Below are 14,269 nucleotides of genomic sequence, written 5' to 3'. Positions count from 1 at the left end.
GATCCTTACACTTTTTTTTTTTTTTTTTTTGCGGTACGCGGGCCTCTCACTGTTGTGGCCTCTCCCGTTGCGGAGCACAGGCTCCGGACGCGCAGGCTCAGCGGCCATAGCTCACGGGCCCAGCCGCTCCGCGGCATGTGGGATCTTCCCAGACCGGGGCACGAACCCGCGTCCCCTGCATTGGCAGGAGGACTCTCAACCACTGCGCCACCAGGGAAGCCCCTGATCCTTACACTTTTGCCCCAGTAGCCAAGTAACTACCAGGTCCCTTTCTTTCATCACCACACATCACTTTGCTGCCCTTCCTTTCCAACTCCCATCGAGACCCTTACTGTAGCTCCCAACCTGCCTCCTGACCTTCAGTCTCTCCCACCACTAGCCCACCATGCACATGCCATCATGATAATCTCCTAAAACTCGCTTTCATCCCATTCTTCCCCAGCTCAAACTTTATCAATGGCTGCCTACTGCCAACAGGATAAAACCCAAACCCCTTGACATACTTTCCAAGGCCTACCCAATCTGGACCTAACTGTATCTTCTAACTTTCCCACACCTTCCCATATCCTAATCCTCTGTCCTGGCCACTGGCCTCCTCCGTCAGTCAAATCTCCTCTGGTCACCACCAACCCATGGCCTTTATTCATGCTCTTCTCTGCTTCAAGTCCCTTTCCTCACCTACATCTGTGCCTGTGAAGCCATACCTCTGCTTCAAGGACAGTTCCAGCCTCACTTCCTCTAAGAAGCTTTCCCTGACCACTTCACGGAATGAGCCTATGAGCCCTGTCCTCCCAAGAAGATGACCAGCCCCTCCAAGGCCCCATCCCACATTCCTCTCTTTCTCCAGAGCTTAGCACAAACTAAACATATAGTAGGTACTCAGTCAACATCTGTTCAGTAGTGATAACATTACAGGTTCTTTTCCTTTTTTCTCTGAGTACCGAGAAAGTTAGAAATGTCTTTCTACTCAAGAGATTTTTTTGGGTGGGTCTACACTGTGCTGGTTGTTGGGGTGGGGAGGTGACCCAAAGATGAATGACACAGGCCTTGAGCAGAAAGACCTTAGACATAATGGAGTTCTTATTCTAGGCTCCACTGGTGGGCTTTAGGAGTTCCAGAGCCCCCTGAAATGGTATGAAAAATTTCCTGGACATGTGAGTGAGTGCATGGCTCTGGAGAGAAGGCTCATGGCTTTCATTAGTTGCTCAAATGGGTTTTGATCACCCTGAAGCACAAGGGTCACTGCTCTAAGGAAAGAGCAGACACACTGCATGAGATACATGCTCAACAGAGAAAGCGCTGAGCTGAGCTGGGCTGGGCTGTCAGGGGAAGGAGAGGAAGTCTTCATGCAAAGACGGGAGCTCAGTTGGTCCTTGCTAAGCAGGAAGAGCTCCGGGGGAAGAGAGGGGAGAAGGCACAAGAGGCAGAAGGTGTGGTCTGAGCCGAGGCCTGGAGGTGTGGGAGTGTGTGGTATCTTTGGGGAGCAGTCTGTGGCCTGGGGGTGCTGGGGCGTGGGGTATATAAGGAGATCCCTGACGTTTGCCCAACAAAGAGGCTCTTTCAGGCTTGGGCTCATGCACTGTCATAGGGCCTCAGGTGAGTCCACACCCCAGAGAGGCTGCAGGAGAAACCAGTCAGTCCTCCCTCCACTGGGGGGCCAGGGCAGGGGGGCAAGCCAGCTGCCAGGAGAAGTCAAGGACATTGTTCTAATGAGGTATGGCAAGGAAGCTTCTAGATGCTTCTCTGTATGGAGAGTATAAAGCTGGTTGGCCCAAGCAGGTGCTGGGTGTGGGGCTGTTTTCCTCCAGCTATGCCATTATGGGTGGGGGGACGATGTCGGACGTGTGGAAGCCAAGAGAGAGAAAGAGGTCTTTTCTTTACACACCAAAACCCTAATCTGGGTCGGCTCTGCATGGGACGGTTCTCCCAACATCCAAACAGCAGATCCCCCAGGTGGGCAGCCCCTGGGAACCCGAGAGAGGAAAGAGTTTGGAGACCCAGCCTTGGGGTCAGGGCATCTGGTCACCAACAACTGGCCAGCTGCAGGCAGACCTGACTGGAGGGCATCCAACACCCCAGGGCCCACCTCTGCCCCTGGACACAGTTCAGGCTGAACAGAGCTTCTCGTTCCCAACTTGCCAGGCTCACTTCTCACTCAGGGCCCTGGTAGCGTCCGCTTAGAACCTCTGTCCCTCCTCCTCCTCCCACGGCTGGCTCCTCCTTAGAGTCGAGTTTCATCACAAATATCCCTTCCAGGTTCAGGGGAACCTTCCCTGGCCACCCAGTCTGAAGTGGCTGCCCCCTTCCACCTCAAGCCCCTGACAACTGATATGCAGGCAGGCGGGGGATCCTTGCACCCTGCTGCCCAAACAGCAAATCCAGAGCAGCCCACTCCCAGGAAACACCTTCTCCAGCTGCCTGGCTCACTTTAGCCTAAGGTGAAATAACACAGGAGGAGGTGCCCCAGGGTCTTGAGGCCTTTGCCAGCCAGAAGGACTGTGCCTGACAAACCTGTGCTGCCCCGCAGACCGGTCAGGCGTCTGCCACGGTGCCACCTGCCGGAAGAGGACTGGGCTCCAGCTCCTCTCTGTGTCCAGTGGACTCTCCAGGGAGTCCCCACTCTGCTCTTGGTCTCCCTTCCCAGAGGAGCCTTTCCTGATCTCCTACTTGAGGGTTGTCTCAACCAGGAATCCCACAGAAGAGGAACAGCCACAGAAGCCAAGGGGTCCCACAGTATAGTCCTTAATATATCATCTTCCTAGCAATTCCCAAGCAATCATCTCTCTATTCAGGATAATAAAATGGGGGGAAAGAAAAATCCCCCCGTGAACAACAAACGTTTTCCAAAACTGAAGGAGAAAAGCATTCTGAAGTCACACTGACTGTCTGGGTTATAATCCGGGCAGGAGGTTTTGGGGAAAGAAGACTGGTTGGGAGGTGGGCATGGCGGTGAACACACATACTCTTGGAAGATCTCGCAGGCTGTGGTTGTGTGTGCCTGCGTGCATGTGTGTTTGTGTGGGTGTTTGTGTAAGGTGTGAGCTGTGGACACGTGAGCTTTTGCACTGGGCCTGGCGTCTGGTTAACTGAGATTCAGGCTCCAGGCTCTCTCTTTGGCCAAAAGGCAGACAGAAAGACCAAAGGCCTGTGGCCTGTCCCATGTCTGAAGATCATACCAGGCATTTCCTGCTCTGGGCTTTAATGACTGAGTTGAGTAAAGTGAGTTAATACTTGTAAGGTGCTTAGCACAGTGCCTGGCAGCTAGGAGGTGTTCAGTACAAGAGAGCTATTTGTATAAGCACTGTGGCCATTATCATTAACAATGAATGAGGCCCTGTAACTTGTCTGGCTACTTGCAACCTGTCTTGGCTACTTCTGATGATCTGAGTTGCTCTTTGCTGACTGGTTTCTCCAGCTCCACTCCTACTGTGCTCGTTCCTGTATCCCCAGCAAGGCCTGGTACACTGTACTCTCAGTGAATACTAAGTGGAAACAAGACTGAAGAACTCAGTGCCCCTGGTTCCGCAGGCCCTGGCTCTATGACCAAATCCAAAGCTAGTCCCTGGGGAGAAGTACTTCCTCTGCAGAGCCAGCTTCCAGACTCAACCTTGCAGAGGGGCAGCGCCCGGCTTCCCCACCCCAGGCTGGTCTTGGACACACTCTCAGTCACCCAGTTCCCATCTTCTGGGAGGAGGCAATGCCTGAGCTGGGATGACTCTGTCGCATGGAATTAGGATTTTGTGCATAAAATATTGAATTTTACATTTAAAGCTATCTGTCGCAGATGATTTATCAGACCCAGAGAAGGTGAAGATAGTTTTCCTCTGTAAGGGAGGTGATTTTTTAGCCAAGACAGGATATATACACTATGTATAACCAAACCACGCAGTAATCGGAGATTAACGCTCTCTGTCCAGAGCCTCCAAGGAGGGGCCCAGGCGCTCGGAGACCTCCACCTGCTCCCCTCCTCACACTCCAGGTCACAGGAGGGGGATCGCTGGGATTCAGGGTCCCACCAGGAGACGAAGAGTCACTTTTAGATAGACTTATCTGAGGCTGTTTTCCCTCCCTCCCCGCCACCTTTTATTTGGCTTTGCCAGTATAGCTGTGTAAGGTTCAGTCTTACAGTTAACGCAAATGTTTGCAAAAAAGAGGCTTTTACAACTTATTCCATTCACCACTTATCAGATGCCTGGAAACTCAACTGAAAAATTGTCCCTGTTCTAGGATGTCGACCTCCTACAGGAAGGAGAGCCTCTTCGGTCCTCAGACACACCTCGGAGAGGCAGAAAACACAACCCATGGGGCAAAGGAGGGAAGAGACTGAATTCAAATGGCTGCCCCACCCCCAACAAGGTAAGGAAAGCTCTCCTAAGGAGGGAAGATGGTGGCTAGGTGGGGCTTGTTTTGTCTAAGAAATATTTTTTCTGTTCAGGTTAATTGCCCAAGGGCATGTACTTGGACAATGTTGTGAGAGTCCCAGTTTAGGGCAGTCACCAACCCTTTCGCATCTGCAAAATAAACCCTGGAATTCTGTGGCTGTTGTCTCCTTCCTTGGCGATTGTGCTGTGGCGGTCTGCTTGTCACCAGAGCCCCTGTTTAACTGTACTGGCCAGGTCGACTGGTACACTGGCGGGTGACACAGCACAGTCTCATCCTGTCCCTGCACGGCAGCCTGGCCTTATGAAGAGGACGCAGCGGGTACCAGAGACGGCCCTCTCCTCCCCGTGTGCATGGGCGCAGCAGCCTACCTTTCTCTCCTTGTCACCGTATTCGATGCCCAAAGTGTCCATGGCCCGGACGATGGCTGCCAGGGACTGGATGGTGTTGCTGTAGACAACGGGCTTGTACTGTTTCACGTCTTCTCCAGAGAAGCCATCTTCGTGGATGATCCTAGAGCAAAACCACACACAGCATGCCTGATGAGTGCGCTGTCCACAGCTGGCACCGAGCGTGCCGGGCATGTGAAGCCCCACCCCAGCCAACCTCCCGGCTGAGGGCCGGGCCCAGCTCGGATGCTGAATTACTGAGCTGCTGTGATAAAACCACAAAATCTGAAGGAAAAATCGACCTAAATTACTGAAAATTAATCTGAAAAACAGAACAGTGGAAAAAAGAAATGCAGTTTTTTTACATTCCCTATGTACAGTGAAAGAAAGATCAGTCAAGGGGTTGACAATACTTGAAAGCACTTAGAACACACACTAAGCACTCGATAAATGTTCACCATTAGTATTTTTAAGCAAAGCTCAGGGTTTTAACTTAAATACCCACTTAGGAGTATACTGCTGAAGACCCCTGCGAGAAGCCTGCACACGAAGAATACATTTTTTCTTTCACAGAAAACTTACACTGCTTTTAATGAAGGGAAGAGCACTCACTTAAAACCTTCCTCTTTGACAAGAGAAAAGCCAACAGAAGGAGTTGCCTACTCCCCCATCCTCAGCTGGGACGTGACCACTGTGTCACCCTTATTCTAATGGCTCTGAACATGACATGGAGGACACGAAGGCGACACTGCAGTTCTCAGAGGCCATGCGACACTCCCCGCCCTCCTGTTCTCAGGTTCCTCTGGGGTCAGGGCTGAGGCTGGACATGCCCTGAGGTCCCTGTTCCCTGCAGATGGCGGCCGCTCAGTGAACGCCCACTGCCGACAAGGGTCTGGGGAGGAGAGAGAACTAGAGAGGGGGTAAAGCCAAGACTTTGCAAGAATCCTCTCATGGTTGAGGTAATTAAGAAAGGACAAATGGATTTCAAGACTAACATCCAACATTAGTCATGCCCCGTGCAAACTCTCCTGTGGTCATGTTTTTCAGTCCAAGACTCAATGCTACCTGTAACATGTATATCCAACTGTATAGTAGCTCAGACCTCCATTTCCACCTCCACAGCCCCTCTCCAGCCCTTCACATCCTTCAGTACAGGAGAAAACTGCTAACAAGTTTTCTTTCTTTGTATAAACAGTTTTACTGAGATATAGTTCACAGACCATACAATCCACCCATGGAAAGCGTGTGATTCAGTACTTCTTAGTATGTTCACAAGGTTGGGCAATCGTCACCACAGGCTAATTTTAGACCATTTCTGTCCTCTCCAAAAGAAATCCTGTACCCATTAGCAGTCCCTCCCCATCCCCTACCCCAGCAGTAAGCAACCACTCATCTGATCTGCCTTCTGTTTTTATAAATTTGCCTATTCTGGACATTTCACATAAAGGCAATCACACGAGGTGTCGCCTTTTGTGACTAGTTTCTTTCACTTGGCATGTTCATCCATGTTGTAGCATGCGTCAGTACTCCCTTTCTTTTTATTGCCAAACTAGATTCCATGTACAGATATACCACGTTTTACTTATCCATTCGTCAGCTGATGGACACTAATGATTCCTGTTATAAAATGCGACTTGGTGCTGGGTTGTGAGTCTTTATCCTGAGTTTCTCTAAGAAGCAGATCAAAATGACCCTATTGCCTTTTCACTGACTTTTATTAGCCCTAACTCCGTTTTTGCACAAGTTTCTTGAGTGTACACCCAGTCTGAGGCATTGGTGCACAACCCCAGGGGGATCTCAAAGGGGATTGTTAGTTTCCACTGTAAACAGCCAGAAAACTGGACAAAATACATTAAACAAGTGGTTTCAGACACTGGAGAACAGGCAGCACAGGACCATGATCTGGAACAGAAAGGAAGCAAAGCATGGTGAGTCCTATGATTGCCTTGGCTTTCTGCCTGGAGGCGTCTACCAGACCTCAGTGCAGGGAGGGAGGACCCAAGCAGAGCACAGGGGTCTTACTGAGCTGATGGGATAAAGATAAAAGTTCAGGAAAGCTGTGGGGACTGGGAACTGAAGGGCAGAGTACCAGAGAGAAAAGTGCAGAGAGAGGGAAAGCTCCAGATATCTGAACAGGGGTCTCCTTGAGTCTTTGGCTGAATAGAGTGAGACTCTACGAGCTCAAGAAACAAGTGTCAGGGAGCTTATAAGGTGGACACCTCCCAGAGCTGGCCCAAGGCTGGGAGATGCTCAAGTTCTGACTAACCAGAGTGGAGAGCTGACACCTAGGGCATTTGGCAGAAACCCCAGAAGGCTCATGCCATGGTAGTAGGGCTAAACTAGCCCTAGAGTAAAGGCTACATTAGACCTGCCCGGACAAAACTGAAAAATGGGCCTCAGAAAACCAAACTGACCCACAAGTAACTTAACTGCATGACAGAATAAAATCTAACACTCTTTAAATGAGGACAACAAAACCCAGACACTTAATAATATCCAGCATCCAATAAAAAAATTCTGGATATGCAAAGGAGGAGGAAAGTGTGACCCATAACCAGGAGAAAAATCAGTCAACAGAAGCAGACCCAGAAGTGACAGAGATGATGGGATTAACAAATAAGACCTCAAAAACACCTATTTAAAATATTTTCAAGAAATTAAAGGAAAACATGAGTATAATGAGGAAAGAAATGGAAGATAAAAAAGAACAAAACGAAGTATCTAAAGATGAAAATACAATATCCGAGACAAAAATTTCACTGTAGGGGATTAACAGCAGATTTAGACACACGGAAGATTAGTGAACTTGAATACACCAATATAGAAACCATCCAAACTGAAGCAAAGAGAGGAAAAAGGCTGAAAATGCATTACATAGAAGTAAAATTTATATAATAGCACAAAGGATGGGAGGGGTAAAATGGAAAAATACTGTTGAAAAATTCTTGTATTATACATGAAGTAGCATAACATTACTTTAAAGTAAAGCATAAGTTAAGATACATATTGTAAACTCTAGAACCATCACTAAAAAAGTCTCCGAGACCAGACTCCCCTCAGAGGGTGACCTCTGGGTGACCTGAGAGGTGCAGTCTGGATTTACTGGTCCCCATGACACACCCTCCCAAGAAGCCAGTGCAATGAGTTTCTCATGCTTCGTTCTGGACCAGCAGGCCTTGCCACTCTCCTGGGAATACTCTCTAGACCCTCAGCTGCCTACAGGATTTCCTTCCACTAGGGGATGGGACTGTCATTTTTCACACCTGTTAGTATTAATTCTTTACACCACCTAACAAGGTAGGGAGGGTAGGATTTCATTATACCCATCTCTAGAAAAGGAGACTGAGTGAGACTGAGTAACTGGCCTAATGGCTGTCAGCAGGCAGGGTGAGAGCCACAGGCAGGAGCAGAACCCGTGTCTCTGGGTACACAGTCCTTTCTGCCACCCCTCAAGCCTCAGACTGGACTAGGCAGAATACTGCCTGGAAGGTCTCACTGGTGCCTGGGGTGGCCCAAGATAGAGAAGCTTCATTCGGGGTTTACAAAAATGAAGCAGTTTGGCCAAAAATTGCTCAAATCATGATTATTGGTTGCAAAACTTGTTCAAACTGGCTTATATTAGCTTAAAATTAGCTTCAGGGTAGAATTTTACACCTTCCCTTCCCTCTGACTACAAAGTAGTAAGTACTCAAACATAGAAAAGTTGCACCATACAGAACAACACCATAAATAAATAAATGTTCATAATTCTACCATTCAGAGAAAAAGGCTGGATTTTTTGAATCCCCCAAATAGAATTTCCTTCACTGGTGGTACAAAAGAAGCAGAATCATAACAGCCGCTAATGTTTGAGGGTTAAGTCTTTGCGTTAAGTGCTTTACATGCACGATCTCGTCTAATCTTCAAAACAAACCTAGGAGATAATTTTATCTTCTCTTGACAGAGGAAACTGAGGCTCAAAGAGGTTAACCCAGCTACGCGAGGTCACGCAGCTGGTAAGTGTGACAATGGCATTCGGGGCTGTGCTTGTGCCCACCAGGTGGATGCTGACAGGCAGGACTGCTGCTTCTTTTGGGATCCCTATATCTAAGTTCCCAGAGAACCCAGAGATTTCCCATACAAAGTGAGCATCAAAACATCTCCTATAATATCAGCCCAAGGAGTATGGGGCAAGGAAAGGAGGTGTTTGGTTAGGGGTTGGAGAGGCAGCCCAGGGGAGTCTGGTTTCTGGTTTCTTGTGACAGCCCAGGTTTGAGCCCTGGAGGAGACCAGGCCAGGATTTGGAAAGCAGGAGTGAGGCTGCATGTGGCACCTCTGACATCTCACACTGCAGCAGCCCCAGACAAACCAAACTTCATCTACATAGTTGAGAGACAGAGTGCAGAATCAAGTCCCAGAGACATCATTTGAGCCACTGGATCCAGCTATTCCTGAAGCTAACCCTATCCCTACACTTCTGCGTGATATGAGTCAAACCACTCCCTCTTATTTCTGCATTAGCTAATCTGATTTGGGTTTCTGTCACTTACAACCAATACAGTCATGACTAAAACATGTTTCGTACCTTGGGAGACCATTTCCTACTGCACTTGTTTATTAACTTTCTGTCTTTACCACCAGCCTGTCAGTCCCTGGAGGTCAGGTACCGCATCTCACCCATCTCAGTTCCTCCTCTCCATAACAACTGGCACAGGGCTAGGCTCTGAATAGTACTCAGGGGAAGTGGGACACAACTACATGAACCAGGTCTACACTGATGCACAAGACCCACCCCTCTCCAAGGAGCTCACTAAAGGAGGCAGATGTGTGTGTGTGGGTGGGTGGGGGGTGGGTGGGAACTCACCAGATTTCCTATGTCTTCAGAGCCAGGGTAGCAAAGGAGGGTCAAGCTAAATGCTGTGTTGGTGCCCATCCCAAACTCAGGGACTCTGAGGGGTGTGGGGTTTTCCAAGCTACCAAACCAGAAGAAACCTGGGGAGCAAGCAAGGGCTGATTATGCAGCCTTGTGTTTGATTTTGGACAGGAGCCACCAGCTGGACTCTGGAAACCTGGCAACACAACTGAGGGAGAAGATCCCAAGTGGAAATGGGGAGAGAGAGGGAGGGTAGCAGCCGAGCCGGCTGGAGCAGGTCTGAGCTTTCTGGGAAGAGGCAATCAAGGAGGGACTCCACTCCCCGCCCCACCACGACCACCTCTCCTATCCCAGCTCCTCTCTCTGCTGCCTTGGAGACCCTGCAGGGGGCCTGGGCTGGGGCTCCCTTTGCTCTCTGCTTCCCCCTCTCAGTGCAGGACTGCACTCTGCTGCAGTGAGACTCCGGAGGCACAGTGGCCTTATATGGTCACAGAACCACAGGCTTAGGAGCTGGAAGGGACCCTGGAGGATCATCCGGCCCAGCAGCCATTCTCCCTCTCTGAATCACAGATGCTTCTGACACTGTGACAAACGCACCAACACACACACAGTTTTACCCCCCATTTCTAGAGGTTCACAAACGCACAGACTCTAAGCTGCTGGAACACATGATTTTTCACTCCATCTCCACGGTGGATTAAATGCCCCTCCTCTGCTTCCTTTTATCAGCACCCTTTCCCCGGCACCAGGACCATCTCTCCATCCTCCACAATAATCCCTTTAAGAGTTCAGATTAAGGGGGTGCTTTTGGAGCCAGACTTGAGACGTGTGACTGGGCAATTTCCTTAACTGCCTGATGCTTCAGTTTCCTCAACTTTCCATGGAGATGGGCCTAGTAATTAACAGTGGCTACCCTCACTGGGCCACAGCATGTAAAGAAGAGGGCCTGGCACAGGAAGCACTCAATCAGCTCAGCTGTTATGATGACTGTTACTGACATTATTGCATTTGCTAAGTGGAGCTGCGGGAGAAAGTACAGGGTGCTGGGTGTCCGGGGTCTGTCCTCTTGAGGACAGGAAGTGACCCGGGGCCAAGGGGCAGCAGGGAGGCCGGACACCATGGGAAGACCCCTTCCGCCCCCCGCAGGAGGAGAAGCAGGGCTCACAGCCACAGGAAGGAAGACAGGACAGCAAGAGGGCGCATGGTCCAGACTGGAGCACAGGATCTGCGAATTTACCTAATGAACATCACAGGAGCAGCAGTGGGTCGAAAAGCTAAATTTCCTGATTTGGGAGCCGCTTAATGACGTTATAAAATGTGTTTCTCATCACCTGTGGGCTGCCTGGGTTAGGGTCGGTGCTCAGGGCTTCACTCGCGGGACCACTGACTACAGTTTCCAGTCGTCGGGGAGACTTGATCAGCAATGTGGCTCTGGCCCTAGAGCCACAGCCCTCCCCAGCGGGGGAAAAAGACCACCCTGGCTTCAGAGAACACAGTTTTAATCAAACAGGCAACAGTGAGATACCAGTGAGTTAATGAGCCACATACCAGCAATTAGGGGCTCCACAGAACCTACCAGAGCAACGGACCCGGACAGGATTGTAAAATGAAAACACCGGTTAGAGTACAACGTGTGCCCCGCCCAGCCATTTGTATAAAACTAGATTTGTGTGTGATGGTGTTGGTAAGAGGTGGGGGTGTGGAGGGAGAAGGTGGGAGAGAGAAAAGATGACGTGGGAGGATGCTTAACAAAATATCATCAAGATCACTTTTGGATGGTAGCATTCAGTGATTTTTTTTTTTTTTTACTCTCTTATCATGTTTGTTTTGTTTCATTTAAAAAAAAACTCGCATTTGTTATTTGAAAGGACAATAAATCATGTTCAATGGGAGACAGACGCTGGTGTTTATTAACAGGAGGACCATTTTGGCCGTGAGAGAAGAATCGAGTAACAAGGGGTAAAGTCGCCAATCAACAGGAATTTCCTGACATGTTTCACTTGGGTTCAGCCTGGTCCCTGCTTTCCCAGGGCTCTTGTTCCAGGTGAGAAAGCTAGTGCTGAGAACATGAGAGTTAACAGTATAAAGTGGCATCTGCCAAGGGCCAGCTGAAGGGTATGTGCGTCAGACATGCTGGCTGCCGCCCAACAGCCATTCTCACCATGGTGCGTTCCCTTCCCTGTCTCCCTTGCAGCTAAGAGTGACCATGTGATCCAGCTCAAGCAAGTAAGACTGAAGGGGAGTTGGCTAGAAATGCCTCTGAGAAAGACTTTCTCTTCTTGTTCCAGTGACAGACCTTTGAGAACAGCTTTCCGGTCCCCTCATTTCTCCACTGCCCCCGTGTCCCTGGCTGTCCCTCCGCCAGCCGTTCCTTGGCTTCTTGCCTTAACATGTGGTTGCATGACGAAGTAAATACTGGAGCCATGGCAGCCATGTTGTGACCAAGAGGTTAAAGGCTACCACCCTAAGGACGGCAGGTCAAAGGGGTATAGGGCATTCCTAGTGACACTGTGCAACTGCCAAATCAGCCGTGATACTATCTGATGACAAAGGTCACGCTCCTACCATGATGCCCCCTGCCTGGGTAGGTAACTGTGACTTAGAGAGGACAGACTTGCCTACAGTCACATGGCTAGCTTGTGGCAGAGCAGGGACAAAATTTCCAGAGGCCCTTCCACTGTGTCATAGGCCTCTCACCTACCTTAGTGCACCCCTGAGATGGGGGGGTGATGGGTGATACCAGGTAAGAAAAACATCTAACAATTGCAAAACAGAAAAAAATTTTTTCCACTTCTGTCTTAAAAGCTCTAGTTCCCAATAACTTGGGGGGCTTCTCTGAGGGTATTCTGTAAGCTCCTTCATTCAGCCCCTAATTCAGTCTTCATATATTGTTCAGGTACTGACCATGTACCAGTTAAGTGCTGGGGATATAAGAGTGAACCGACAGATACGAGCCCTGCCCTCATGGAGCTTGAATATGAAGATAGATATCAAAGAAGTACTTTTACAAATGGTTAAATTGTAAGTGGAGTAGGTGCTACCCAAGAAGAAAAACCCAACCAGAAAGAGCTACAAGAGAAGGACCTACAGCAGGGGTGCAGGGTGGGTACAGGGCCCACCTCTCAGGAGGCAGCATTCCAAGTGGAGTGGGTGCAGGCCAGAGAGACAGGGAGGAAGACGGGACTCCAGACTGGGGGGTGGGGCGAGGGCACTGTGGAGAGCCTGCGTGGTCTCTGCGTGTCTTCCAGAGCCCGCAGCTGGCACACGGGGTGCCGGGAAATGTGTCTAAATGAACAGAAGGCACTTCATAGGCTGGCACGTGGGACTGGAAGCCAGAGAGCCCAGTCAGGGAGGCTGCTCTGGATCTGGTGCTGGTGCAGGTGTGATGTTCCCTCCAGAGAGAGGATTCCACTGAGTCTCGTGGAGAAGTACAAATAGTGAGTTAATTCAATGGGGGAAGCATCACAAACACCAGCCAGGCTACGGGAGCTGGCACAACAGCAGACCAGCTTGAGGCGGGCACAGCAAAGGGGAGGCACCTGAGGATAACGTGTGCGTGGCAGCGGGGACTGGCCCTGGTGAAACCCCCCCTCCTCTCCCGGTTGGAGCCCCCCCGCTGACTCTGTTCTTGTACATATTCTCACTTGATGAGGTCTTGTGCGCAGTGGGGTTTGACCTGCAGGAGAGACCCCGGTTCCTGGTTTGCTGGATGCCACCAAGGGTGAAGACAAGCAGGGCAGTCAACAGTGGTCCAGAGGGCACTGTGTGGGCAGGGACAGGGGGTTGGTGAGAGGTGGGCACTGCCACCCCCGCAGCGGCCCAAATCCCCTAGGGGACGCTATTCATCCACTTAGTTCATTCTACAAACGGACACTGAATACCTATTAGGAGCCGGATACACCCTGACTATCCTACTCACTAACCGTGTGGACCACGGCCACGTTAACCTTCCTGGGCCCAGGTCTCTCCTCTAGAAAACAGGGATAATGACGGTCCCTCACAGGGCTCTCTGCAGTATTAAAGAATGTGTGGGGAGGGCCTGGCACACAGCTGGGCCCGATAACTGCCAGTCCCTAGTATTAAAGTCACAGACTAATCACAGACTAATCAGTGCCAAAGCAGGGCTAGACCACTCGCCTTGTCTCCCAGGCCACGGGTCCCCTGCACACCCAGTGCAGCAGTGCCTTGACCTAAATGAGTGAGAGGCTGGGGGCCAGAAGGTACCTATGTTTTGAATGGCTGGCTCAGAGACCACCAGCTGCAGGTGTTTACTAAGTAATCATGCTGGGCCCTTGTTTCTGATTTCCCAGAGTCCCAAGCGAGCAGAGGGACTGAGACCTGGAGGCCCCTGTTGAGAGGTCAGAAGCTTTGCTCTTTTCTAGGCATAAAGGCTGTTTCCTTGACTGGCAGAGCTGGAGCCATCCTCAAGATTACTGCCTCCAATCCCCACCGATGGCTTCCCCCTCCTCTCACCCAGGAAGATGACCACTACATGCCAGGTGCCATTCATATAGCACCCAGGAGGCAGCGGGGAACAGAACAGACATAGCCCTGATTTCAAGGGATGCACAGTCTAGTAAACAAACAAGCAAATAATCATACAGTAATAAACACAAAAAGGGGGTGTAGAGTTAGGAGCCTGAAAAGC

The 14,269-nt window shown here is 50.2% G+C and overlaps 1 protein-coding gene across 2 annotated transcripts in view; it reads right to left on the bottom strand.

The window, feature by feature from the left end:
• Positions 1-14,269, bottom strand: part of GNAO1 (G protein subunit alpha o1) — a 167,542-nt gene that overhangs the window by 78,767 nt on the left and 74,506 nt on the right. For both annotated transcript variants that reach the window (XM_079906257.1, XM_079906256.1), the window contains exon 3: positions 4,752-4,893. In XM_079906257.1, the coding sequence (XP_079762383.1) occupies positions 4,752-4,893 (142 nt within the window). The remainder of the gene's footprint in view (positions 1-4,751; positions 4,894-14,269) is intronic.

This window comes from Stenella coeruleoalba (genome assembly GCF_951394435.1).
Source record: "Stenella coeruleoalba genome assembly, chromosome: 20".
Classification (NCBI taxonomy): Eukaryota; Metazoa; Chordata; class Mammalia; order Artiodactyla; family Delphinidae; genus Stenella; species Stenella coeruleoalba.
This window is presented reverse-complemented; position numbering and strand designations above follow the sequence as displayed.